The following is a 27152-nucleotide window of genomic DNA, read 5'->3' as shown; positions in this document are numbered from 1 at the left end:
TTTCTCTCTGAAGTTTCCAGTGGTTCATCAGTGTGCATACGTGTGTGAATGTGTGTACATGTACATGTGCATGTGTGTGTACATGTACATGTTTGAGTGACAGTACTCAGTACTGGGATATTTTGTACCATTACAGTGACCAGGGGCATTTGATTCAATGGTAATTTAAATAATTTATATTTTACATTATATTATACAATACATTTTTTAGTGTTTTATTGAATTTTGTTTTAGTGTCGTTTTGCTACATTACACAATATGGCTTTGTTTAACATTTATTTTTACAGTAAGTTTTAGTTTATTTTAGTGATTGTAATTGTATTTTTGACATCAATCAACACAATAAATCTGAGAACAAAATGTCCCCACAATGACAGTAATACCAGGAATATTTGATCTTGTGCGTACGTTTTTTGGTCCACATGAAAACAGCTTATAAGTCATAGAGAATGTTTTTTGAAAATGTAAAGGCAGAAAGTTTTCTGTAATAGGTAGGTTAGGGTTAGAAAATAGAATATACAGTTTGTTCAGTATAAAAATCATAATGTTTTTGGAAAGTCCCTATACAAAATGGAAACCCAACATGTGTGTGTGTGTGTGTGTGTGTGTGTGTGTGTGTGTGTGTGAGTGTTTTGTTTACAGTAGGTTACACCCCTGTTTTTTATTGGCTGATAGTTTGTGGATGAGTCTGTGATGTGTCTGGTACTAGGCCACATGTAACGAGTACACAGTCTAAAGTTAAAAAGAAGCAGATAAACTGCAATACTGACACATACACTCATTCTGACATCTAAACACATACACTCATTCTGACACATTTCATTCTCTTCTTCATTTTTGGCTGAAATATTTGATGTTTTGACATTTTTGACACATTTGGTCATGCTGTTATAGAGGTGGATTAAATAGGGCTCTTAATTAAATGTTATTATTAAATGGCCTAGTTGGTAGACATTATAACTATACTATCTAGCTCTAAAAAATTTAGTCTAATTTAGTAGCAAAAACTGTTGAAATCGCTTTCAGAACATTTAAAATTTAAAACCAATCCAATTTGTTGGATTTTTAATGTATTTCTTTTTGTATTTTTCACAGTTTCTGTGCAAGTTTGCTCTAACTTTGTGTAACGTTTCAGGTCTGAAGCCAGCAGATGGCAGTCTAACTTAAAACTCTCCTGAATGGATGTCTTGCCATCAGAATAAAGGTACCTCTTTAAGCAGTGTTGGGGAAAGTTACTTTTTAAAAGTAATACATAATAATATTGCATTAGACCCTATAAAAGTACTAATTGCATTGCTTAGTTAGTCGTATGGAAATTAATGTGTTGTTTCTTTTGTGTGGTTGAATTGGGTTATCGAATGTCAGCAACAAAGACACTGGTTAATTGAGATTAAATACATAAAGTATGTTTGTGTAATTTAACATTTAATTATTGCAGATTTGCGTAATATTCTGTGTTTGCATTTCAGTGTTTTCTCCAGTTGCGGTAAGTGGCATGGCATCTTACGCACAGAAGCCATTGGCACATGCTGCTGCGCTTAGTGGCACATCTGGTGGCACGTCCAGTTTTCATTGGCATCTGCCACTAAAACTTGTGACGTGCTGATGGATTGCATCATGTGCTACTGACATGTCGCAGTATTTTGTGGCACCTCCAGTAGTGACTGACAGATGAGTTGAGCAGTTATACTGATGTAATTGTGACACAGAATCCTAAATAAATTCCTTAATTTAGTGTTTTTTTTTTTTTTTTAAATAAATAAATTCAACATATTTACAAATTGGTAATATTTTTCAAACATGTAGTCAGTTTGTGGCACATCTGTATTTGAGTGGCATGTGCCACTGAGTGTTGTGTAATACCAGTGCTACTATTTGTTGAACAGCAAACTGCCCATTCTAGGAAACACACAGAATAAATCTATATATACCACATTAACAGTCGAATACGTTACTGTAAACCATTATTGCTGCATGCACGCTGGTAGAGGACAGTATAAGTAAGTTTAATATTGGACAGCGCAAGATAAACCAAAACTTGAGGAAGATCCACGGGTGGTGTATTTGTTATTTGTTTGTGATTTAGACAGTAGCAAAAACAAAAGCAAATAATCAGAGTCTGATATTAATCTAAATTAATATAGATAGGCCTATAATTTAATATGTGGTTAGTGGTTCTCATCTATGACTTTAATATTTCACAATTAATTTTATGGAATTACGTAATAATTTTTTTCAGTGTGAACATGCATTTCTTCTGGAGATGCCTGAAAGTTTTGTTGAAATATTTGACTTGCTGTAGCCACATTATAATAGACATCCAGTTTCTACAGACTGACATTACTCTGAAGAGTCGGTGTCAAGGTCCAGCACACTTCTGAATGGTTGGTGCCAGTTTTCATAATGCATTTCAGAATGGTAGGTGTCACTTTATAATGTTTTGTGGCATTTACACTAATGCTAGTTTAAATTATATGAAGTACCTGCTTGACAAGTGTCAGTTTGTGATGGCACATACCCCTGCTAGTTGGTACCACTTTAATTAGAACGTTTCACTTTTTTAGTTGTGGCCACCAATATGAATATCTTTTATAATTACAAATGACACAGCAAAACTGTCAATCCTACACAAATAGAAAAATGTGTTGAGTTATCAAAAACAACTGGCTGTTTACAATATGTATTTAAATATATTCTACAAATTCTAAAAAAAAAAATACGGTAACACTTTACATTAAGGTTCCCTTTGTAAAGGGTTTATAAAGGTGTTTGTTAATGAGTAATAAGCCATTTACAAATGCATTATAAATCATTAATAATGCAGTTATAACTGCATGAATAAAAAGGGCAACTTTAATGCAATACCTGCCAAATAGTGGGTAAGACAGAAACTTCTGGTAAGCAACATAATAAGACAAGTGGCAGTCATGAGATATTAATAAGAAAAGCACAAATACAATACCCTTCAGTCTAATTATGATAGTCAATTTTTGCTGCATCATGAAATAAACCAGAAATCTGGTTTTGAGTTAAATAAGTGTTAATAAATACATTTATTAAGCATAAATACTATTTGGCTCACTATTTGGCAGGTATTGCATTAAAGTCGCCCTTTTTATTTATGCAGTTATAACTGCATTATTAATGATTTATAATGCATTTGTAAATGACTTATTACTCATTAACAAACACCTTTATAAACCCTTTACAAAGGGAACCTTAATGTAAAGTGTTACCAAAAATACTTATAATAATAAATGTAAATACATAGAACGGGCAACGAGGCAGATATTAAACACAGGGAGAAGCCTACTGGTTGTTGTAAAAATTAACTCTGGGATCTAATAAACCCTATGTTTGAAAGCAACTTATTAATTAAATGTCGTTCTGCCTTTAATTGCATCTGTTACACCATTTACATAATGCTCTGGCAGACAGTGGCATGTGTCACTATGTTTTTTGGAGGTGCCACAACCTGTGGCGGCATGCTCCCCAACAATGTCAGTGGCAAATGACGCAATCCATCAGCGTGGCACATGCCAGTGACAACCAATGTGCCAATGGCTTTTGTGCGCAAGATGCCAAGCCACTTAACGTTAATACCACCTCTCATTTTTAATAATATATTTTTTATTATTATTATTGTAAAAATACAGAAAGTTTTCTGTCAGGGTTAGGGTGTGGTTTAGGGATAGGCTAGAGTAATTTTTAACTAGCTACATATAAAAATTCTGTGTGTGTTCTGGGTTAACGTAAGGAGAATGTTGTAAAGAAGGGGTCTCCATTTAAGTAAGAGATATATACAGTATTATAAGCCTTAAGTCCATTAAGTAAAAAGCAGTATATGTCAAATAAATAGTATGTCTGAAAACTCAGTATTAGTAACAGCAGGCAGACAATACCCAGATGACTTAATAATTAATACTTTTATTCAGCCAGGATGCATTAATTTGATCAAAAGTGACAGTAAAGACATTTATAATGTTACAAAAGAATGTATCCTGGCAGAATAAAAGTATTAATTAGTAATAGATTCCTGAAAATAGTATCACAGTTTACACAAAAAAACTGTTTTTAACATTGATGATAATTGTTTCTTGAGCAGCAAATCAGCATATTAGAATGATTTCTGAAGGATCATGTGACACTGAAGACTGGAGAAATGATACTGAAAATTCAGCTTTGCATCACAGGAATAAATTACATTTTAAAATATATTCAAATAGAAAAGTTATTTTAAAATGTAAAATATTGCTGTTTTACTGTATTTTTTTTATCAAATAAATGCAGCCTTGGTAAGCAGAAGATATTAAAAAATTAAAAAAAATAAAATAAAATCTGACTCCAAATGTATCTCACTTATGTTACTCTGACACAGAAGGTCACAGTGGTAATGAATGATCTGTGCTTCTCTGTGTTTGCATTCTATTACAGCTGCCCACATGATACTAACAAAGGAAACAATAAGCATTTTCATTTGTTTATTGACACAGATAAATTACATTAAAATACAGCAGTAACTCATAACTACAAACATTCAACCATTATACTCTTGTAAAACATTTACACCTCAAAAGCATTTGTTAACTTAGAATTAAATAGCATCTCTTCCATTCAAGTCAATGACATTAAAGGTGATCAATCATGTCGCTTTTAAAGTGCTTTATGTTTAATAGTAGCATTTGACCTAAATGTGAACATGAGGATAGCAGACATAATGACATGGGTATGACATGGGTATTACAAGGAGAGGGTGACTTATGAGGACATTACCCCATGTCCACATTTTTCAAGAGACTTATAAATCATACAGAATGAGTTTTTTGTTTTTTGTTTTTTTTGAGAAAGTAAAAATGTGCACAGTTTTCTGTGATGGGTAGGTTTAGGGGTAGGGGTAGTGTAGGGCAATAGAAAATACGGTTTGTACAGCATAAAAACCATTACTCCTATGGAATGTCCCCGCAATTCACAAAAACAAACGTGCGTGTGTGTGTGTGTGTGTGTGTGTGTGTGTGTGTGTGTGTGTGTGTGTGTGCGCTTCCTTGTTTGGCCAGAGAGTGGTGTTTAAAGATGTCATCTGTGATTTTATGTTGTGAGACTGGCATGTGCAACGTACACGATCAGACAGTGTTGAAAGTTTGAGAGCTTTATGGATGAAGATTTGACATTTTAAAAGTTTAAATGGGAATATACAGTGGTCCCAAAAGGTATGTAGACACTTAAAGCAGCTATGTGTAATTTTTCGAAGTGAAAATACTTTCTCAAGTCCTAGCGCAGAGACGGCTATAAGTAAGAGTTTTATTTCCCCGAAGAGTGTAAACAGTGTGAGTCTGTGACGCTTGTAGCATCTCAACCAATGGTGTAAGTTTGGGGCGGGACTATCCGATTGTCCAGTTCATGGCTGATGGGAGGAGTGTTCCAGAAACCTGTTTAAAAACAGTTATTACTTTTGGTGACGCTAGTGGCAATAAATTTCAAAATTTCATAGAATAAGATGACAAAATATCAAACCGAATGGTATCTGCAAGCAAATACTGAGCTTTTCTCATAACTAACTGAACTTTCTGAAGCATTTTTACAATTTTAACCAACTTGTGTGGTTCTTTTAATTTAATTTTAATTGCATTTAAACAACTTGAATTGTTACTCACTGAGAAAATAGCCCTTTACTGTCCATGTCTTTTAAAATATGTGGCCTTTAGATGCAACACTTCAAGATTAATGTCACTGTGACATGACCAATAATCATCGACCATTACATGTCACATAGGTGATCGGGTTTGGGCCATGAGGGTGACTAAATAATTACATACTTCCTTTTGAATTGTTCCTTAAACTATAAACATGTTCCACTATTGTTTGGCAACTAGATAGCATACAAAACATTTTGTCTTCAATTTAAACAGTTATTTCTGTCATTTAAAACTATCTTTTTGTGCTTATGCTATCTTTCTTTTAAATAAACACCACTTGGTTTGATATTTTATCTAATGCAGAGAAATTCATAGATATTTAAGCATAGATTAAGTGTTCAAATGCAGGATGTTTTCTCTTAAGATGCTCACGTTGAAGCTCTGTTCGGCTTTAGTTGGCTCAGTCAAGGGCGATTTGTCTCAGGTCAGAAGGACCGAGAAAGTGACGACAATCTTCTCAAACAGTGCGGGATTACTGTAAAGATAATGAAAGTGCAAATCGCTTCATTACAGGAGGGCATGAAGTATAAAAGTGGGAAACAACTCGGCGACAAACATAGCGGCAAAGATTCTTTCTAGATACCTTTTTTTTTCTTTTTTTTTTTTTTCTCTCTCTTCCCTGAGTTCCACCAAGGGTTTTTTTGTAGTGTTTTCTGTTGGCTTCAATATTGTTTACGCTGCTCCATCCTTCAGAATCAGCCTCTTTGCAAAGTTGCACTACTTTAAGACATTAGTAAGATTCACTAAACAATCTGTGCTGAAATATGGCACTCAAATTGTTCAGATGTTCAAAAAATCTCCACTCATTTCTTGAGATCCTTCAGACCTATTTACAGAGCATTAGGAGTTATATCCAGTCAGGAACAGCTCAAGCTTTGTCAAACTTTCCCTCATTTTACACTTATCGTTAGTCTAGTGTTTAGGAGTAGTAGTGATATAGTTTCTTACATCTTCTTCTTTTATTACTCCTTATGAATGGCCAGGCCAAGATTCTGAACATATAAATAGACGTTTGCATGTAAATGTTGGTGATCATACCGTATGTTAATGTTTTCATCTAGATGGCGTGAGTTTCAGCAGTTCACAACGAGTAATTTTTGTGGCTCAGTTCTCAGTTCTTAAACTTACAGTGTGTTTACATGGTACATTTTTTATTTTAAAAGCTCAAGAGAATTTGAATTCTCATGAAAGGAGCCCGTAAATTGATCACTCCAGTTGTTGAGTTTGTTGCCTGTTGATATCTGTGGTCTTCTGTCACATTTTTGGAAAGGTTTTAAGTGTCAATCATATTCTTATCCATAACTGTGTGGACTTCTGGGATTGATTGGTGACTCTTGGCGTCCGCTTTGGCTGTTCAGCTGGTAGAGACGATGGCTGAGGTTCTGTACCTGGCAAGTACCGAGAACGCATCCCACACGCATCAGCTGACCCTGCGGGCGACCACGTGACCCTCTGTGAACATGCCGACGCTCCCGGAAATGTCCCTGAGCGCTACTGTTTTGATTGGCTGGTGTGTAGATCTGTCTCGACAAGGGTCCTTTATGCAGAAGGGCCCTCCAGACCGCACGGCGCTCTCTTGCCCCGGCACTCGAAGCTATTGAAGGAATGGTGATGGTTTCCTTGGCAATACCACCTCCTGTTTCTGGAAGCTTCCCAGGCTTACTTGGAAAACTCAATCTGGTGAGAGAAAGAGAAATAATTTGGTTGACCACCAGTGGAGCACATGCATGCCCTAACCAAATCTATTTAAATACATCATTCAGACTTTCACATAGAAGTTGGCGTAGTTTGACTGTCCCTTTAGTGTTAAATTAGAGGCTTGGCAGCATTAAGACCAGTATTTGAAGCCTGTTATTAATCAAGTGTTTCTCTGGCTGTAGTCCGAGTTATCTGTGGCATGCACTAATATTCCCTCACTCTAGGACACACACTCCTTCACTTGCTACTCTTCCCTGTCTTCTGTCTGGCTCTCAGCAGACATTCAGAGAACTAGTTTTTTGTTAGAATATCAGTAAAATCGGAGAAAAGAGAAAGAGGGGTTAAAAATAAATAGACTGAGGATTGTTTCACTGTCATGATGGAATTCCGTGGCAGTTTTGGGTACTATATTTGCTATTAATTTACTTATTTTATTCGTAAGAGAGTTTTAGTTCTTCAAGGTGAGGTTTATCATTTCTGTCTTTTTTTTTTTTTTTTTTTTTTTTTCCCCAAATGAATTTTCCAAACATCTGCCATTGTTCAGCCAGACAGGTAATCCCTTTGGTATTGGTTGAACCAGACGCTCACATGTTGGATCGCTCAAACGAATCAATGTTTTAAAAGCGTCACAGAGTCACAATGTTTTCCATTGTTTGGAAAGTCAGGTCTTTGAGAAAGCATTTCATTTAGATGTACCAGTTCTCTGAAAGGTGCAAACAAAGTCACCTTTGACTTGTGCTTTGTGTTTTCTTGCTCATAAATAAACTGGCACCAATACCCATCATGCTCCTGGTAGCGTTTTACATGCCTGCCAAACTTGCAGATGAAGGAGATTATTTGAGATTTTTTTTTTTTAGAAAATGTTTGATGCAGTTTTCCAGTATTTCTATTTTATTTATATTACAAATTAAAATAACTTTTTTACTATTTTAATACATTTTAAAATGTAATTTATTCCTGTGATGCAAAGTTAAATTTTTAGCATCATTACTCCAGTCTTCAGTGTACAGAAATCTGTATGTATGTATGTGTATTTATTTGTATTCTTTTGTATGGCTTTTTTAATATGGTAAAGTTTCTGATATTTAGTTTATTTTTTATATTTAACGTTGTTTAACAAACTTTAGTAAGCATGGAACCTGAGTATCTCTATGTATGTGCAATTCTCACTGGTGTTATAGGCTGTGAGTCTATAGGCTGTTTATGTTGTGCATTAGTGGGGGATATAGGGCAACACTTTAGCCTTATTCTAATCCTAACCAGAATGTTTCTGAACAGGATTAGTCTGGACTTGCGGTAATATAACACACACATGTACAAAATCACTTGTTTCGATCACTGTGTCTTTCAGCAGTTTCCGGTCGTAAGGAGCATTTAAATGGTTATAACATAAGTCCAGTGTAAACCTTTGTTTAGCTCTTGGTTTGAGGTCAATAATACATTACCCGTTAGATTTCTGTACACTATATATATATTTTTTTTAAGAAATTACTTTTATAGTTTTCAACAACAAGGTTGAATATCAAGGTTTCACAAAAATATTAAGCTGTACAACTGTTTTTAACATGGTTAATAATAAGAAATTGGGCAGCAATATTAGAATGATTTCTAAATAATGTTGCTGTTATGATTGCTAGATTTCTAGTAATGATGCTGAAAATTCAGCTTTGCATCACAGGAATTACATTTTAAAATGTATTAAAATAGAAAAAAAAGTTCTTTTAATTTGTACTAACATTTAATAATATTACCTTTTTACTGTAATTTTGATCAAATGAAACTCGCTTCTACTGCATGAGCACCACTGAGGGCAGTGCCTGAATAGCTGGAGTGTTGGAGCAGTATAGTGGGTCTGTTAGCAGAACCGGAGATGTGGGACTGCCGGGGCTCAGGTTCAGTACAGGTCTGTGTGTGTTTGTTGGACTCCCACTTGCTCCCACGTATAATTAAACGTAGGCCAATGTAGGAAAGACTGAACAGGCCTGGAGTCATTGGAGTTTCCAAAACAAACTCCTCATTTAGCATGCACTGCACACACTGCTTTCAGTGCAACACACAACTACTTTCTTCCTCTTGTGAAAGGTCACCATCAGTCTAAATCTATCTATCTGTCTGTCGTTCTTTGTCGTTCTGTCTATCTAGCTGTCTGTCGTTCTAGCTGTCTGTCGTTCTGTCTGTCATTCTGTCTGTCTGTCGTTCTAGCTGTTTGTCGTTCTAGCTGTCTGTCTGTTGGTCTGTCTGTCGTTCTATCTGTCTGTCTGTCTTTCTAGCTGTCTGTCTGTCGTTCTGTCTCGTTCTGTCTGTCGTTCTGTCTGTCTTCGTTCTAGCTGTCTGTCTGTTGGTCTGTCTGTCTGTCGTTCTAGCTGTCTGTCTGTTGGTCTGTGTCTGTCTGTCTGTCTGTCTGTCTGTCGTTCTGTCTGTCGTTCTAGCTGTCTGTCTGTAGTTCTGTCTGTTGTTCTTACTGTCTATCTGTCTGTCGTTCTGTCTGTCGTTCTGTCTGTCATTCTGTCTCGTTCTGTCTGTTGTTCTGTCTGTCTGTCGTTCTAGCTGTCTGTCGTTCTAGCTGTCTGTCGTTCTAGCTGTCGTTCTAGCTGTCGTTCTGTCTGTCGTTCTGTCTGTCTGTCTGTCGTTCTGTCTGTCTGTCTGTCGTTCGTTCGTTCTGTCTGTCGTTCTATATGTCTGTCGTTCTATATGTCTGTCTGTCTGTCGTTCTGTCTGTCTGTCGTTCTATTTGTCGTTCTGTCTCTGTCGTTCTGTCTCTGTCGTTCTGTCTGTCTCGTTCTATTTGTCGTTCTGTCTCTGTCTGTCGTTCTATATGTCTCTGTCTGTCGTTCTGTCTGTCTGTCGTTCTATTTGTCGTTCTGTCTCTGTCTGTCGTTCTTTCTGTCTGTCTGTCATTCTATTTGTCGTTCTGTCTCTCTGTCGTTCTGTCTGTCTGTCATTCTATTTGTCGTTCTGTCTCTGTCTGTCGTTCTGTCTGTCTGTCTTGTCCTATTTGTCATTCTGTCTCTGTCTGTCGTTCTGTCTGTCTGTCTCGTTCTATTTGTCGTTCTGTCTCTGTATGTCATTCTGTCTCTGTCGTTCTGTCTCTGTCTGTCTTTCTATATGTCTGTCTGTCGTTCTATTTGTCGTTCTGTCTCTGTCTGTTGTTCTGTCTGTCTAGCTATCTATCGTTCGTATGTCTGACGTTCTATCAGTCTGTCGTTCTATCTGTCTATCAGTCTATCTGATTTTTTTAAATTTAATTTCTTTTCAAATCTACTTTGAAAATTAAAATCTGCATTCCTGTTTGATGGCAAAATTCAAATTTAATTAAAATTCAGGAATTCAAAGGCATTCTCAGTTAAATACTGAATGGCTCACAACCCTGGTGGTGGCAACTTTTGCACAGGTAAGCATTATTCACGTTTAAAATTTTCTTTCACACTTTCTTTTCCATGCACTTTGTAATTAGTTTTGTTTGTATTAGCGTGATGAAATCCGGCTTCTTATCTTAATTTGTTAAACATCCTTTGTTGCAGTTGCATGATTAGATAAGAAAATCCTCTGCTGCATCATAAAGATCTTCTGAATTGAAATCGGTCGGGAGAGCAGCAGCCCAGCACGGTTACTCAATCACCCTGTCCCAGCATAAGCCCTTCTAAGCCTCTGCCCAAAGCTAAAGTCCTACTGTTTCACTGCTCCATTCATACATTTCAGTCTCAGGTGTTAGATCACACACACACACACACACACACACACACACACACACAGACACAGGTCTGTGACTATGGAAGACAACTAGGTGAAGTGTCTCTTGGATTATAGAGGAGAGACAGAGGAAGAAGAGGAGACGTATTGTGATGTTTTATTCTGCTTTGTGGAAGACTAGGAGGAGGAAGTCTGAAAGTTTTAGGTTGAGAGAGAGAAAGATTGTTGAGAAGTGTTCCCACATTAGTGCCCCGCATGGGGTCTGAAAGAGTGATGTTATCATGCACAAATATCCATCTTAATCTAACAAACTGTTAAGAATGATGTTGGAATCCACTCACTGAGAAGCACATTTTTAAAAACAGAGCTAGAGGGGCTAATTTGGGGGGAAACTGCTTAAATCCACCTTACATAAATTCATTATGCCCTTGTGTGAGTGTGTGACCAAAAGAGGATTTAATTTCCAGTTGAACATTAAAGTCCTAAATCACTGATTGTTTGTGACCTCACACGGTCTGTTGACCTTTTCTCACATTAGGCACACACTGCGCGTTCACATTTATTCTGTAACCTTGTTTCACTTTTGAAGGCCACAGACTTGTGCCTCAACCCACCAGGAGGAGGAGCCGCTGAGATTGTGTTCAGTCAGGCTCTGAGATCACAAATTGGCATCATTACAAAACCCAAACCAGCCTGTGAAGTGATACAAGTAAATAAAACCAAGTAACACCTGTTAACAAATATGGTAGAGCTTTTTTGAAATCTAGACATTTTAGCAACTACTTTTAAGTGACTGTGTTGTGCTTTTTTGTGGATGTATTAAGTACCAAAAGTAATGCAATTTAATGCAAAACTTTAGGAGGTATGTGGATTGTGTTGAAGGATCTTTCATGTTGCATGTTGCAAGTCAGAGTTAGAAATAACCCGATCCATGTCATGACTAAGCAGTCACGATGGGGAAATCTGAGAAACTACGTTACAGGTGGCACGTCTCTCTTGCGCACTCTGTGCCAAATACAGACAGTCAAGTGACACATACTATCTCATGGAGAACTACAGGTCACACCTACACTCACACTCTCTCTCTCTCTCTCTCTCTCTCTCTCTCTCTCTCTCTCTCTCTCTCTCTCTCTCTCTCTCTCTCTCTGACACGTGGCAAGCCATTTTAACATCTAACTAACGTCAAACTAACAATTTCTCTAATACCAATTCTTTAGATACTAAATGTGACTATTCAATTATTCACTTGTTCTTATTCATTAGTACATTAGGTAGGTAATAGTATATAGTCACGTCACAGCAATTATGTATAGTATGTAACTATGTATAAAACTATCTATTCAGCTTTTTACTTATGAGACACTATAGTATCTATGACAATTGTACATAACATTTTGTAATGGGCCTACTTGTTACAAGTTGCTTCCTATATTTTTTTGAATAGTATAGTGAAATTGAAGAAAAAAGCAAGCAATTAAAAATAAGTATTACTAATAAATGTGACCCTGGACCACAAAACCAGTCATAAGTCGTACGGGTGTATTTGTAGCAAGAGCCAACAATACATTGTATGGGTCAAAATGATCGATTTTTCTTTTATGCTAAAAATCATTAGGATATTAAGTAAAGATCATGTTCCTTGAAGATATTTTGTAAATTTCCTACCGTAAATATATCAAAAAATTAGTTTTGTGAGTGGATATGCATTGCTAAGGTCTTAATTTGGACATCTTTAAAGGCGATTTTCTCAATATTTAGAATTTTTTTTTGCACCCTTCAGATTCCAAATAGTTGTATCTCAGCCAAATATTGTCCTATCCTAACAAACCATACATCAATGGAAAGCTTATTTATTTAGCTTTCGGACTATCTAAAAAGATACAGATACTAGTTTCCTTTAAGTTATGGATGTTAAAATGGCTTGTCATGAATATAGTCTACACACTTAAACTTTAACTTTAGTAATCTATATAATGTTTTCATTGTCTGTTTATAGGCTATAAGATTACTGGTAACAGTGAAGTTTCATTTGTTAACATTAGTTAATGTGAACTAATGAACAATACACCTACAGCATTTATTAATCTAATTAAAATTAATTTCAACATTTACTAATACATTTTAAAAATCACAAGATGTTTCTGTTAACATTAGTTATGCACTCTGAACTTACATGAACAATTGTTTAATAAAACATTAAATGATGTAAATATATTGCTCACATAAGTTAATTTATTTACTAATGTTAACAGCGTTAATACAAATACATTTGCATACAACTAACGCGCACGAGCTCTAAACGAACCTTTTCAAACCTCAGGATAGTGATCATGATATTAAACACGCAGGACATCGACTATAATATTAATAGCATGGACGATTGATCATGATGATGATAGCGTCACAAGTGACCGGGCGGCGCCGGTGTCCCGCGCGTCTCTCACCTGTTGCGCAGCGGCAGCGCGAGTGTTTGCAGAGGCAGCAGAAACACACACACGAGCAGCAGTGATTTCATGATAGGAGCGTGTTGTCCTCAACAGTCCGACTGAATGATGTTGAAAAGATGTTCCTCAGCTCTGATAGAGACGCGCAGCTGTGGAGGAGAACAGAAGAGACAGTCATTTAGGCTACTTACAAAGTTCGTCAGATAAGTAAAGTTATAGGCTATTTAATGATAAGTTAGGTTTAAAGAGAGAAGAAGCTTAACTTCATACTTTAAAATACACTCTAGTATGAAGAGGATACCGATGTATCCCCTTCAGTTCCCATTATCACGGAGTGTGTATAAGACTGTTGAGATCGCGTCCTGTGAGTGAAGGACTTTGATTTATGTGGCTGGAGAAACCCTCACGACTCAGAAAACGTCAGTCTCTCATGGATGGAGCAGATTCTTAAATACTGAGAGGGAGGAGACACGGGATAACGGACACTCTACATGCTGCAGTTCAGACTTGGTTATCATTTTTATGAATAAATATCCCCCTTTTAGAGCCACCAATTCATTTCCCATCACAATATGGACCGTGTTTTTTATTAATACAGTATTTCTTGTTTTAAAGAGCACGTTCTTTAGTGTTTTCTGTCATACCAAAATAACTGGGGGTGTGGCCAATATGCTAATATTAATTTAATATGTATAACGGTATTGGTACAGTGTATTGTAGGCTATTTTTATCTCATTAACAAACATGCACAGATAAGTCTATACTATCATAATTTGATAAAGCTTTATATTTATATTAGGCTACTAGTTCTTTTAACACTTGATATTATTTAGGCCTATTTAAATCTTAAAACTATGGTGAGCTTGATGAATAAAATGCTGAATAAAATTTGTCTAAATAGTTTATAAATATATGACTTAAGGTTGAATGATATAATAAGTATAATATTTTATCGTTTTATATAGGATATAATGTTGTGGTAACATTTGAATAAAATGTGTATTTTTTATAATTTGCCATATGTAGGCCTATTATGCACAATATACTGAAGTAATATTTAATAAATACTACATGAAATATATTACTAAAATAAATATGTATTAAATATACTGTATAATTTTGGGAGGATATATTTAATATAAATTGCCTTTTTATTTATTTATTTATTTATGGAAGGATTTGACTTTTAAAATATGTTTTAAATTCTCCTCTGCACTTTTTTAATTATATATATATATATATATATATTTTTTTTTTTTTTTTTTTTTTTTTTTTTTGCAAGTATAGTATAGGAACATAAGGCTCATTTATAGGAACGCTAGAAATATTGTTTCTAAATTTTAAAGTCCCCCTGTAATCAATAATTTTATCTCTTAAAACTCACCTTTGATCACCAAAATGACATATTTAAACATTTTTTCCTGTGACAAAAAAAATTCTTCATGTCTTAAAATAGCCTGAATGTAGCTCTACACCCTTGCTTAATTTAATATATGCGGATCTATGAATATGTAGCTAATGCTACAAACCATGTTCCCATTCGCCATCTGAGTCAGACAGCTGCCTTCTAAATGTCAGTATCCTTAGAAACGCTTTGAACAACTCAGAATGTCAGTGAAGAAAGACATATAGTTCACCATAACATCGTAATATACATCATACACCCGCTACATTGCTAAATCTACCCGATTTTGGCATATCAATAGAAAATGTACTGGGATATATATTTTCTTGAGATTCCCCTTCGTCAGCAGTCATGGTTAATGATATGCTAAAGCCCGCCGGCATGTAGAAGTGATTGGTTACGAGGTAGTTTGTGACGTCACAAACACCAGCGATTTGAAACTGTTTTTGAAATTGTCTTTAGATCACTGCAGTTTTAAACAGAAAATATTCAGCAATGGTGTTGGCTTTGCACATGGTTTGTCTTAAAGCATGTTAAAACACCACATAGACACATAAACAACATTAAAAACTCCACAGGGGGTCTTTAAGTGTTTAGCTTCAAGCCTTTATACTGTGTCATGATATAAAAATATTATTGTGCTGTCAGGTGTGACATAGTGGCTTATTTTAAAGGTCAGAGACAATATAAGAAGTGTGTTTAGTTTAATCGAGCTCGCTGTGTCCTGTGCCCTTTTAAAGAGGATTTTAGAGAGCATTAACAACAGTTCGGTTAATGTTAATGAGAGTCAGTCACAGAACAGACTCTCTCTCTCTCTCTCTCTCTCTCTCTCTCTCTCTCTCTCTGTGTGTGTGTACCTCTACATGGTATTCCCTATTATGGGGACCAAATGTCACCACAAGGATAGTAATAAACTTTTTGGTAGTTCATTTTTGGTTCCTATGAGGAATAGAGCTTATAAATTATACAAAATGAAGTTTTTTGAAAATGTAAAAATGCAGAAAGTTTTCTGTGATGGGTAGATTTAGGGATAGGGGTAGGGTTAGGGGATAGAATATACAGTTTGTACAGGATAAAAATTATTATGTCTATGGAAAGTCACCACAAAACATGGAAACCTCTGTGTGTGTGTGTGTGTGTGTGTGTGTATGTGTGTGTGATTACTAATGCTATGTGTTTTAGGGTCTTTGCTGTTGATCAATACTATAGATCTGTTGTCATTTTTATACTTTGACCTTAGTGTGATTATTGAAGCAACTGTATAAATTGAATAACAGCACTAAACGGGTGTGTTTTTTTGTTTTGTTTTGTTTTTTGCAGGAGTGTGTTTTTATAACGCAGTGTTATAAAGGTCAGGTTTTGTGTCAGTGTGTTCAGAGGCACACATCTGTGTTTAACAGCTTAGGATGTTTATTACATCTCAGTCTCATAAATGATGTCATAAACTGTGGGTGTCTCATTATTTGGAAAAGGAAAATTGTCTTTATAGTGTATTGAATTTTTTTTTTTTTTTGCATTATTTGTTACTTTTGTAGCTTTTATTTTCAGTACAAACAAACAAACTCTCTTTTAGCATTAGCCCTTGGTCTGGTTCTATTTCTACAGATGCCGTGTGTGTGTGTGTGTGTGTGTGTGTGTGTGTGTGTGTGTGTGTGTGTGTGTGTGTGTGCGTGTGTGTGCGTGTGCGTGCGTGTGTGTGCATGTGTGCTTCTTTTCATGATTTATGAGGACACAAATTTGTATAATGACATGGGTATTACACTGGTATTATGACGTAAACATGAAATATGAGGACATTTCATGAGTCCTCATATTTAAAATAGCTTTAAAAACATATTAAACAATGTTTTATTAAAAATGTAAAAATGCATAATGTTTTCTGTGATGGGTAGGTTTAGAGGTAGGGGTAGTGTAGGGGGAAAGAATGTACAGTTTGTACAGTATAAAAACCATTACGCCTATGGAATGTCCTCACTAAGATAGCAAAACAAGTGTGTGTGTGTGCGTGTGCGTGTGTGTGAGTGTTGTTCTGCGTCAGACAGCAACAGGATACGTTTGCATTCATGCCTCAGTTCACTCAGACAGAGCAGCCTGCGTGTGTGTGTAAGTGTATATTTGTGTGTGTCCAAGTGTCTCTCTTCTCTTCATTATTCATTAAAGTATCATCCACTATAATAAGAAACTCACCACAGTATTACTATAATCTTATTAAAAACATATTGTAGAATTCAAGTGGTATATTGTGCCAAATTAAATGCAGTTGAGAGCTCGATTCATCTTGTCTTAGTGATAGTTTTTCCATTTTCACCCCAGATGAGTTTTTTTTTTTTTTTTTTTTTTTTCGTTTTTGAAACATTAGACATGTTAGATTAACTTTATCTATTATAAAATTGTGGCAACCAAGGAGCAACATCAGTTTTGACCCCTTTCTACAGCACTGAGTAAAGACAAGTGAATAGCACTCAAAAATGATTGTTCAATTTCAGTTTTGTTCAGTTTCTTGTTTTTTGTTTTTGTTTTTTGTTTTAATTTTTTTTGTAGTCAATATATGCTTTTTTCCTGTAAGCTTTTTGTTTTTCTATGCGTTTTTTTTTTGCATAGTAAAATAAAACCTGTAGCTGTAGTTTGCCTTTTTTGCCAAATAATTTTGTCAGATAAATACCAACCAAGTTTAGTGTTTTGTTCTTCCCCTATATTTTAAATATTTGAAATAAAGTATTATTTTACTCATATTTTGATGTAGTTGAACTTGTAGGGCCAAATATCCCCTCTGGACATCACTTTTGGCCAATATGGAATGACCGTAAAACCCAAAGTATACTGTACTTTTTATGCGTACGCGAGGGTCAGCGTACAGTGCGTGTGACGCAAATTTTTGTAACTGGTCGCACATGCGCATTTAAATTTTTTTTGCAGTAATTAGTTTAACCACAAGGTGGCAACCGCACAAGGTAGTTGAAGAAAATCTGCATAAACAGAACAGACCAGCAGTGTTGCCAAGTCCACGGTTTTCCCGCGGAATTGGGCTACTTTTCCACTGTTGCTGCGGGTTGTTTTTCATGTCCGTGGGTTGAATAGACCCCAAATAACGTGATATTTAGCCCCTGGAATGCAAATGTCACCAGGAGATCCCCGCCAAAAACGCAGATTTTACCCCCGGAACGTGATTTTTACCGTGGGACCCCGCTTGAAATGCGATTGGGCTAGTTTTGAGGAGCAATTGAGGTTTTGGTGTGAAAACCTGGCAACCCTGCAGACCAGAACACATGCAAACTACAGCAACAATGGAGGCCTATATAGATGACAGATTGTTCGAAGAGGTTAGAATACCCTCATTTGTACCCTCGCCTGTGTACCCGTACGAGTCAAGTGAAGTATACTTTGCAAGGCTGTACCTTTGACTGTGCGTATGCGCTTGCGTACTCGAAAAAACCAAGGGCTAAGTGCTTTACTGGACTGAGACACCGCAGTCTAGTGATCACAGCTACTGTACTTTACTGTACTTGCACACCCTCTCACCCTGTTCACTCCTCCAATCTCAGCTCATCAGCAGGTGCCCAGTGAAAGAAGAATCAACCAATCACATCTGTGCATTTATGAGATGTTTTATTGGTCAAAGGGCTTTATTTCAAATTCTTATCCAAACACTGCTTCTCAAGGTTTCACAACGTAACAGCCCTTTGGAGTGGAGTCTTTTGATTAAATAGGTGTGTGAGTGTGTTTTAAATCTCTATAACTCAGCAGGTGCAAACAGTCTTTTTCTATGACAGTTTCCCTTTGCTGTCCCCTGCTGGAGAAACACATTTATGTTTACTCAATGCTTTGACACATATATTTGAATTTGGAATAGCATACTATCATATTACTACTATTTAGTAAGAGTAGTGTGGTATTTCAAATCAAACCTGTGAAAAGTACAGTACAGAGTGAACGTGTATAAAATATTTATAAATAAATATTTGAAATAGCAAGAAATGTAGTATACTGTGTGTATACTTTGTATAATATGTGAATTTTCTCTGTAGTGTGTAACACTATATTTCTTGCTATTTCAAACATTTATGGAACAACATAAATGTGGGCAGTATCCCACAATGCAACGTGCCTTTGTCTTTTTCTTTACACATTATTTGATTGAACGTGAACACATTTTTACACACATGGAATGAAAATACAAAATAGCTGATATTAATTCACTCACTGGAATTACAAACATGTAACAGGGTTAGATCATGTGACAACAGTCTAGCATGCTGCTGTTTAAAACATTTTGCATACTGAATAACAGGGCAGTGTACAGTAGGCTATACTATGTTTACTTACAGTATATAATAGTATACTATTTTGTGTTTGAGAAATATGTAACAGTCTGTTATCCCAAAATTCAGTTCCTTTATACTAAAATTCTTTTCACAGGCTAAAAATGACAGTAATAAATACACTGATGCATGACAATGGCTGAATGTGATATTTGTGTAAGTGGATCTAATTCCTTTTGGGAACCAGTCAGACCAGCTCTCTGCTGTGTGGGTATTCATGTGTATATTTCTGATATCCTCAGGGCTGTTCATTTATGAATGCTCAGGATTGAGGAGAAACAATTGTTCTCCCTCCTTGTTCCTCTTTTTCAACATAATTCAGCAGAAACCAGCACTGTACAAGACAATCAACATATAATGGCTGCATGTTATACTCTTCACATTATCATTTTAGAAGAGTCTTAAGTGAATCAATTATTGTAATTATTCAAGTCAAAATAATGACCTCAATTAATGAGTCAATAGAGGAGATATGTGTGAAATGAGGTTTGTGAATTATTCAGAACCATTTGTCATGATAAATACGCGGTCAACTGCAGCACATGACGTTTTAATTCTGCTGTCTCACACCATGTCCTGACAAGATGGGATATAGCGACTTAAACGTCAATCTGTCGGTCCACAACGGAAGTGAAAATTCTGCGCAGCCAATCGGATATATTTGATTAATATTCAGGTACGTGTAGCGGGTTTTCAGACCAATGAGATTTAAGAGTGGGCGGAGCGAAAGAAATAGTTGCCATGCGACCGAAAAAAAATGTCCTTTCACTTGTTTCAGCTGCAGCGCTATACAACGTCATGGCAGTTTTAGGACAGGCGCGCCAAGGCCAAATGTCTCAGACCGGAAGTAAGGGTGGAGATGATAGCCTTATTAAAGGATTAGTCCACTTTCAAATAAAATTTTCCTGATAATTTACTCACCCCCATGTCATCCAAGATTACCATGTCCTTCTTTCTTCAGTCAAAAAGAAATTAAGGTTTTTGATGAAAACATTCCAGGATTATTCTCCTTATAGTGGACTTCAATGGTCTCCAAACGGTTGAAGGTCAAAATTACAGTTTCAGTGCAGCTTCAAAGGGCTTTAAACGATACCAGATGAGGAATAATGGTCTTATCTAGCGATTGGTCATTTTCTAAAAAAAATACAACTGTATATGCTTTATAAACACAAATGATCGCCTTGCAAGTGGTTCCGCCATTCCACCTTACGTATTCTTCAAAACGCTTACGCTGTATGTCCTACACTTTCCCTATTCTACTTACGGAAAAATCGGAACTGGCGCCGCGTTCGTTCGTAAGTTGAATAGGGAAGGTGTAGGACATTCAGCGTAAGCTTTTTGAAGAATACGGAAGGCGGAATGGCGGAACCACTTGCAAGGCGATCATTTGTGTTTATAAAGCATATACAGTTGTATTTTTTTTTTAGAAAATGACAGATCGTTTCGATAGATAAGACCCTTATTCCTCGTCTAGTATCGTTTAAAGCCCTTTGAAGCTGCACTGAAACTGTAATTTTGACCTTCAACAGTGAAGTCTATTGAAGTCCACTATAAAGAGAATAATCCTGGAATGTTTTCATCAAAAACCTTCATTTCTTTTCGACTGAAGAAAGAAGGACATGGACATCTTGGATGACATGGGGGTGAGTAAATTATCAGGAAATTTTTATTTGAAAGTGGACTAATCCTTTAACGTTAGGGTTACGTGGAAACAAGTATTTTCGTAGCATTATTACATTGCATCTGCTTAGGACCTAATACAATGAAGCATTTGACTGTCCATGGCCGTCCCAAAAGCATTATGGACAAAATGGTTTCACAGACAAGGCTTAAGTCTAGTTCCAGACTAAAAGTCATGCTTGAGCTGTTTTAACTGAAAGCAACTTGCACTGACATATTTTAAAATATGTCAGTGCCATTGTTTTGTCTCAAGATACACAGTAGTAATGTTTTTTTTTTTTAACTAAGGCACGTTTATAAAAGCTACTTATATGTCCTAATTGAACTAAGGCCTAATCCTGGCTTAGTCTAAGCCCTGTCTGTGAAACTGGGCCAAAGTGTTTCATTCAAAACCGTTTAAAAGTTTTGGGTCAGTAAGATTTTTTTTTAAATAAGTCTCAAAAATACATTAAAACAGTAATATTGTGAAAGGTTATTACCATTTTAAAAATCTGTTTTAATATATTTAAAAAAGCAATTTATTCCTGTGATGGCAAAGCAAAATTTTTAGCATCAATTCTCCAGTCTTCAGTGTCACATGATCCTTCAGAAATCATTCTACTATGCTCAAGAAACATATAATTATCAGTTATTATCAATGTTGAAAACAGTTGTGCTGCTTAATATTTTCTGGATTCTTTGATTAATATAAAGTTCAAAAGAACATTATTTTGCAATTTTTTAATAGAAGTGACTGTCACTTTAATGCATCCTTAATGAACAAAAATAATAATTTCTTTCTTTAAAAAAAATACTGACCATAAACTTTTGAATGGTAGTGTATCTTTTAGAAAAGCTATTTTTTTCTTCTTCAATTGATGTGGCAGACAAACACATCAAGAGGAAATGTGGGCATAATTTCCAAAACACAACTGTAATCTCACAGTGTGGGATCAGCTGCACTGTTCAGTAAGAGCTCAGTCTGAACTGAAGTTGATTGACACATTCTAGGTCTACTGGGTCAAAACATCGAAGGGATTCTTCATGTAACATTAAAAAAAAAACTCTACTATCCAAACTAGTGCATTTGTTATGTACTTTCAGTCTTGTGCACATGTTAGTTAGGTCCACGAAGCAACAGAGTATCACATTTGTGAATTTTGATTCAAGGTCTTAATGACGTGCCCTTTGGTGAGCACCTCATGTTTACTCTCCATGTGTTTCAGTGTGCGAGCAAGGCGATAAGCTCATCGATTGGAGCCGTCTCTGAGGGTTCCAGCAGTCTGAACGTGTGGCTGAAGGTGATGAAGTGCGTGAAGAGCGTGTTGAGGTGCGGGTGTAACTCCACGGCGATTGCGTCCTGGTAATGAGTGCTGAACAGGTGAGCCAGCGTACGGAAGAGCATCACAAAGACCTTTTGAATTAGGAACATGAATCCAGGAGGGAATGATGAACCTAAACACACACATTTACAGTCACACTCATTTCAGATCATGGTGCTAAGGATCTCTGTAAAACTTTTTAAACTTCTTCATACCAGCCTTGGTGGGAAACACACGCTCATCTGCGAGAATCTCCTGGATGTAGGACGTGGCGTAGTCGATGTAGATTGGAGCCGAACACTTCAGTTTCTTCCCCTGTTCATCCGTCCATTCATACAAGCTGAAAACACACAAACATAAACAACTCATTTTGAAGTATCCCTTACTAAAATTGCAATGGTAACCATGCTATAAAATAGTTTATGATAATTACTATTTACTGTGATTCACAGTAAGCATATATAATCACTATAATTATCTGTTATTATCACAATAATCTCTTGAATATTTAAATATTAACTGTAATAGTGTGATGTCAACAGATTCATGCTGGCATTTCGGTTCGCAGCATGCACTGCGGCATGAATACATCTGAATACAGCATGAATATAGTTGTATATTTGTGCTATTCTTGATAGTGTTTTGCTGTCATTGTTTGTTTTGTGATAACAAAGCTACTTGTTATTTTATCTGAATTCATGTTTGTTGATAGTCATCATTGGCTGTTGATAACTGCATGCATGCTTGACGAATCGTATTAAAGTTCATCAGCGATAATAAGCACAACAGTGTTGCACATTTCCTCCACATTATTTGTTTAGAAAAATAAACAATAATCATATAATATTATATAATTAGAATAGAAAAATGTATTAAGAAGTAAATTATAAAGTAAATAAGGCACAAAAGTAGAAGAAAACAAAACTATTTACACTATTTACACTATTATAGTGTGTGTGTGAGAGTGTGTGTGTGTGTGTGTGTGTATATATATATATATATATATATATATATATAGCTGTCATTTTTGCCTGTTTTGATTTCACAGTAAAACCTTCAGTATTTTATAAATTTTTGTATTTACCAAAATGCATTACATATTTTATAAAATACTGATTTTACTGTGAAATCTATTAAAACACCTGCCTTTGTTTGACAGTACATATTCCACCAAAATACCACAGTGACTACAGAGCTACAACTGTAAATCTGTTGTAATTTTGTATCGTTAACCATTATTAAACTATGGTTACCATGGTAACATTTTGTAAGGTATGTATGTCCAAAGTCCCTTTAAGACAAGTCATTTCACTCGGCGGCCATCTTTGAAACGCCTCTCGGGCATCCTGGGCATCATGCAGCTCCTATCTCTTTGAATGGGGAAACATCAAATTCTCCAAAGCTGTTTGCCAAGCTTTCGATTAAATTTCATATTTGAAATCACCACTGAAATCTGACAACAACTGTCTCATAAATTTTTTTTCCAAACGCTCAAATCATGACAAAAAAAAACAGTATTTAGGCTGGATCAAGCTAATGCGCAGACCTAAATGCGCGTCTCTTGTGCCTCATTTCTGAGGCGCGCGTCTGACTGTTTCTATAGAAACCGGTGCTTCTAACGGCCGCTGCAGTGACGCGATGACTTTACAGGTCGGCGATTGGCTCTTATTTTGAAGGCGGGACTTATTCCGCCATATTGCGCGTTACACTTTCTCCCATTCAAAACAATACGAGTGACCTGTCTTGTGTTATTCTATAGTCTTTGGTATGTCTCACTTTATGCCTTTATTCAAGATGTGACTTAAAGGGTTAGTTAGAAAATTATCCCATGATTTACTCACCCTTAAGCCATCTTAGGTGTATTCTTTCAGACGAATACAAAAGATATATTTAAAAAATATCCTTGCTGCTCCAAGCTTTATAATGGTTGTGAATGGGGGGCTAAATTTTGGCTACAGGGGGTTAATAAAAGCCTTCTGAAGAGGATTTCCACTGAAGAGGAGCTTGAGTTTGTTGCACATGCCTATTTGTTTGAACCATGAGAGGCGTCTACTCCAACATCCTGTGTCATACATAGCGTCAGAGGATTACTCATTTGGCGCAAGCTGACTTGCGCAGTATACGTATGGTCGTCCGCCGGAAGCTAGTTATTTGAATTTTCAAAAACCCATCACTTTGCTTCAAAAGGCCTTTATTAACTTCCTGGAGATGTATTAATTACTTTTATTATGGATGGATGCATTTTTTTTTTTTTTTTGCTTCAAAATCTGTTGTCCCCCTATTCACAACCATTATAAACCTTGGAGGAGCAAGGATATTTTTAAATATATCTCCGATTGTGTTTGGCTGAAAGAAGATACACCTAGGATGGATTGAGGGTGAGTAAATCATGGGATAACTTTCATTTTTGGGTGAACTAACCCTTTACATTTTTCTTTTTTAACTAGCTGAAAGGAAGTGTGTGTTCTGCTCACATGTTTCCTGGGCTTTTGGCTGCTGGACACTTTGTTGTTGTGCAGTAATCAGACAGAGCGCTGAAGAACAGGGTAGTATGATGGAAAAATGACACCGCTGAAAAAGATGGTAAGATTGAGTTAACTCACATCTACACATTTAAAGAGCAAAAAATAAGTTGACAAACCCACAGCCACTGCTGAATTATCATGCTGGACTATGTTGTTTGGTCACATACAGAAGCAAACTGTGTTTGTCATTTTACATGTTGATCAGATAGTCTCTTCCTTTTTAAGTGGGTAGTTCCTGGTCAGAATAAGTTAAACTATAGACCAGCCATTATAGTTATGTGAGCCTAGCCCAACACATTCCCAGCATTCCTCATGCATTACTGAACATTATACATATGTTAAGAAATATTTGAAATGTTTTCCTCTCTACTATATTGTTTTAGCCCTGATTTGCTCACTCAGACGACACTTTTAAGTGTCATTTTTTAGATGTTTGTGATCACTGTTTAACTCTAAATGACAGTCACTTGTGTCCTCTCTGAGTCTGTATTATGAATATCATATATATATATACATATATGATATTCATAATACAGACTCAGAGAGGACATATATATATATATATATATATATATATATATATATATATATATATATATATATATATATATATATAGCAACAATAATAAATGTAATGGTAGGGATTGGGTTGGGGGTTAGTCAGTAGTATTTATAATTTATAAAAATAAAAAATATATAATTTATTTTATATATATATATGTATATATATATATATATATATATATATATATATATATATATATCTTCTTTTTTTTTTTTTTAATTACTCACTGTTTGTTGCTATCCACTCCTGTTGGTCTAGGCCGTGCGGGAGGGCAGAGAGAGTCAGAAGGTCGATGTCAGTGATGCGTCTGGACAGGAAGTGATCTTTCAGGTAAGGTTTGACCTCAGCAGACGGGAGTATATGCACACTGTTATTCTTTCTGTCAACACACACACATCACCAGAATATTCAATGAGAATTTATTACATTTTTATAAAGTTCACTAATAAATTGTGCACAGTATGACTTGGAATAGAGGGTCAAATAGGGTCACTTTTTCATTTCATGTTAAATTTGCATGTTCACGTTTTTTTTTCTCACTTGAAATGTGCTGATTTATTAATGGCTATGAGCCTGGCTGACTGCAATGTGAAATTCTTTTACAGTGTCTGCTAGTTAATTTGTGTTTAAATAGTTATGCTGCTGAGCAAACAGCAAACAGTTTGTGAAAACACAGTGTGACGTTACACAAGGACACACAGGGATGTAGTTTAGTTTGCCGTGTGTGCACTTGGGGCTAGTCGATTATATGTACTAAAGGGGTTTGTGTTCGCTTGTTCTTGTTTTCCTACAACGTTATTGAGCAGTCAGCATATTATTTGAAAGAGTGCCTCTTCCTCTAGACAGCCCTAATTTTCCTTCATGCAAATGAGATAAACCACACACACGTTGGACTGCGAGAGCGAGCTGACCTAGAGTGTGTGTACACAGAGAAAAAACAGAGCTCCCAGTTTAGCCTTGAAATAACCGATAGTGTGTGTGGTGGTGGGAGGTTTGAGACGGTGGCCTTGTCCTTAACTGATTAAAACAGGCTGTGGGGTGGAATATCTTCCATATTGTGGCCCCAAAAAGTATATACCACACTTAATGTATGACTGTCATTGCATTAGATACAGAATATCAAACTAAGTGGCATTTATTTTAAAGAAACAGAACATGCAGTTCTTAATAAGCAAGAAAAAGTTTTAGTAGGACAAAGTTTCAAGCAAAAGTTTAGTAGGTTTAAAATGTTTTGTAATAAATATATATATATATATATATAGAGAGAGAGAGAGAGAGAGAGAGAGAAAGGCTCAGCTTTTTGCTCATTACTTACTAGGGTAAACATCAAGGTATTAAAGCTGATGAGATTCTCATCACACCCTGTTTAGTTATCACCTGATTTCATATGTCAACCACTTGGTTTTTTTTTTTTGCAAACCTCAGCAAGATCCCTCAGGCATCACCTCCATGACATCTCATCATCTGTTTATCATGTTATTTTGTTTACAAAGTTTTTTTGTTTGTTTGTTTACTAAAAAGAAAAAAACCTGCACAGATATAGAATACAGGTCTATAACCTCTTGTACGGTAAAGTAAAATGACTCAAATACCAAAATTTCCTTAATATTGGCTTTTTATATTTTATCAGTTAAAGTATTTTGTTTTCCTTTTTTAATGCACATTTTATTTCTGTAGTCATAAATATTATAGAAGTTTTCTGTATTTTTTTTTTTTATTTTAGGTGAAAGTTGTGCATTAGTGTAAGCTCAACAAATACATTTGAATAGTTAAAAAAGTTATTTTTAGCATTTCCTTGTCCCACGTATATAAAATATTAACAAGAGCCATGT

General features: G+C 35.8%; 1 protein-coding gene and 2 long non-coding RNA genes across 4 annotated transcripts in view; 1 reads left to right on the top strand and 2 right to left on the bottom strand.

The window, feature by feature from the left end:
* Positions 1–12: 12 nt before the first annotated feature.
* On the top strand, positions 13–25722 carry LOC127499383 (uncharacterized). Of its 2 annotated transcripts, XR_007926105.1 has the most exons (5): positions 13–160; positions 1136–1204; positions 22135–22289; positions 24678–24813; positions 25579–25722. It is a non-coding gene; the product is annotated as an uncharacterized LOC127499383 (long non-coding RNA). The 2 variants fall into 2 exon arrangements; XR_007926104.1 differs by lacking the exons at positions 22135–22289; positions 24678–24813; positions 25579–25722 and adding an exon at positions 1470–1735.
* On the bottom strand, positions 4468–6985 carry LOC127499384 (uncharacterized). The gene is made up of 2 exons (XR_007926106.1): positions 6066–6985; positions 4468–5426 (listed from the first exon to the last, which is right to left on the bottom strand). It is a non-coding gene; the product is annotated as an uncharacterized LOC127499384 (long non-coding RNA).
* ppp6r2b (protein phosphatase 6, regulatory subunit 2b) overlaps positions 21424–27152 on the bottom strand; it is a 28351-nt gene continuing 22622 nt past the window's right edge. Inside the window, exons 22-25 of the mRNA XM_051869614.1 lie at positions 25548–25699; positions 24705–24801; positions 22446–22570; positions 21424–22363 (exon numbers count right to left, since the gene is read on the bottom strand). Of these exons, the coding sequence (XP_051725574.1) occupies positions 22131–22363; positions 22446–22570; positions 24705–24801; positions 25548–25699 (607 nt within the window). The 3' untranslated portion in view covers positions 21424–22130. The remainder of the gene's footprint in view (positions 22364–22445; positions 22571–24704; positions 24802–25547; positions 25700–27152) is intronic.

This window comes from Ctenopharyngodon idella, chromosome 18 (assembly GCF_019924925.1).
Source record: "Ctenopharyngodon idella isolate HZGC_01 chromosome 18, HZGC01, whole genome shotgun sequence".
NCBI classification, from domain to species: domain Eukaryota; kingdom Metazoa; phylum Chordata; class Actinopteri; order Cypriniformes; family Xenocyprididae; genus Ctenopharyngodon; species Ctenopharyngodon idella.
This window is presented reverse-complemented; position numbering and strand designations above follow the sequence as displayed.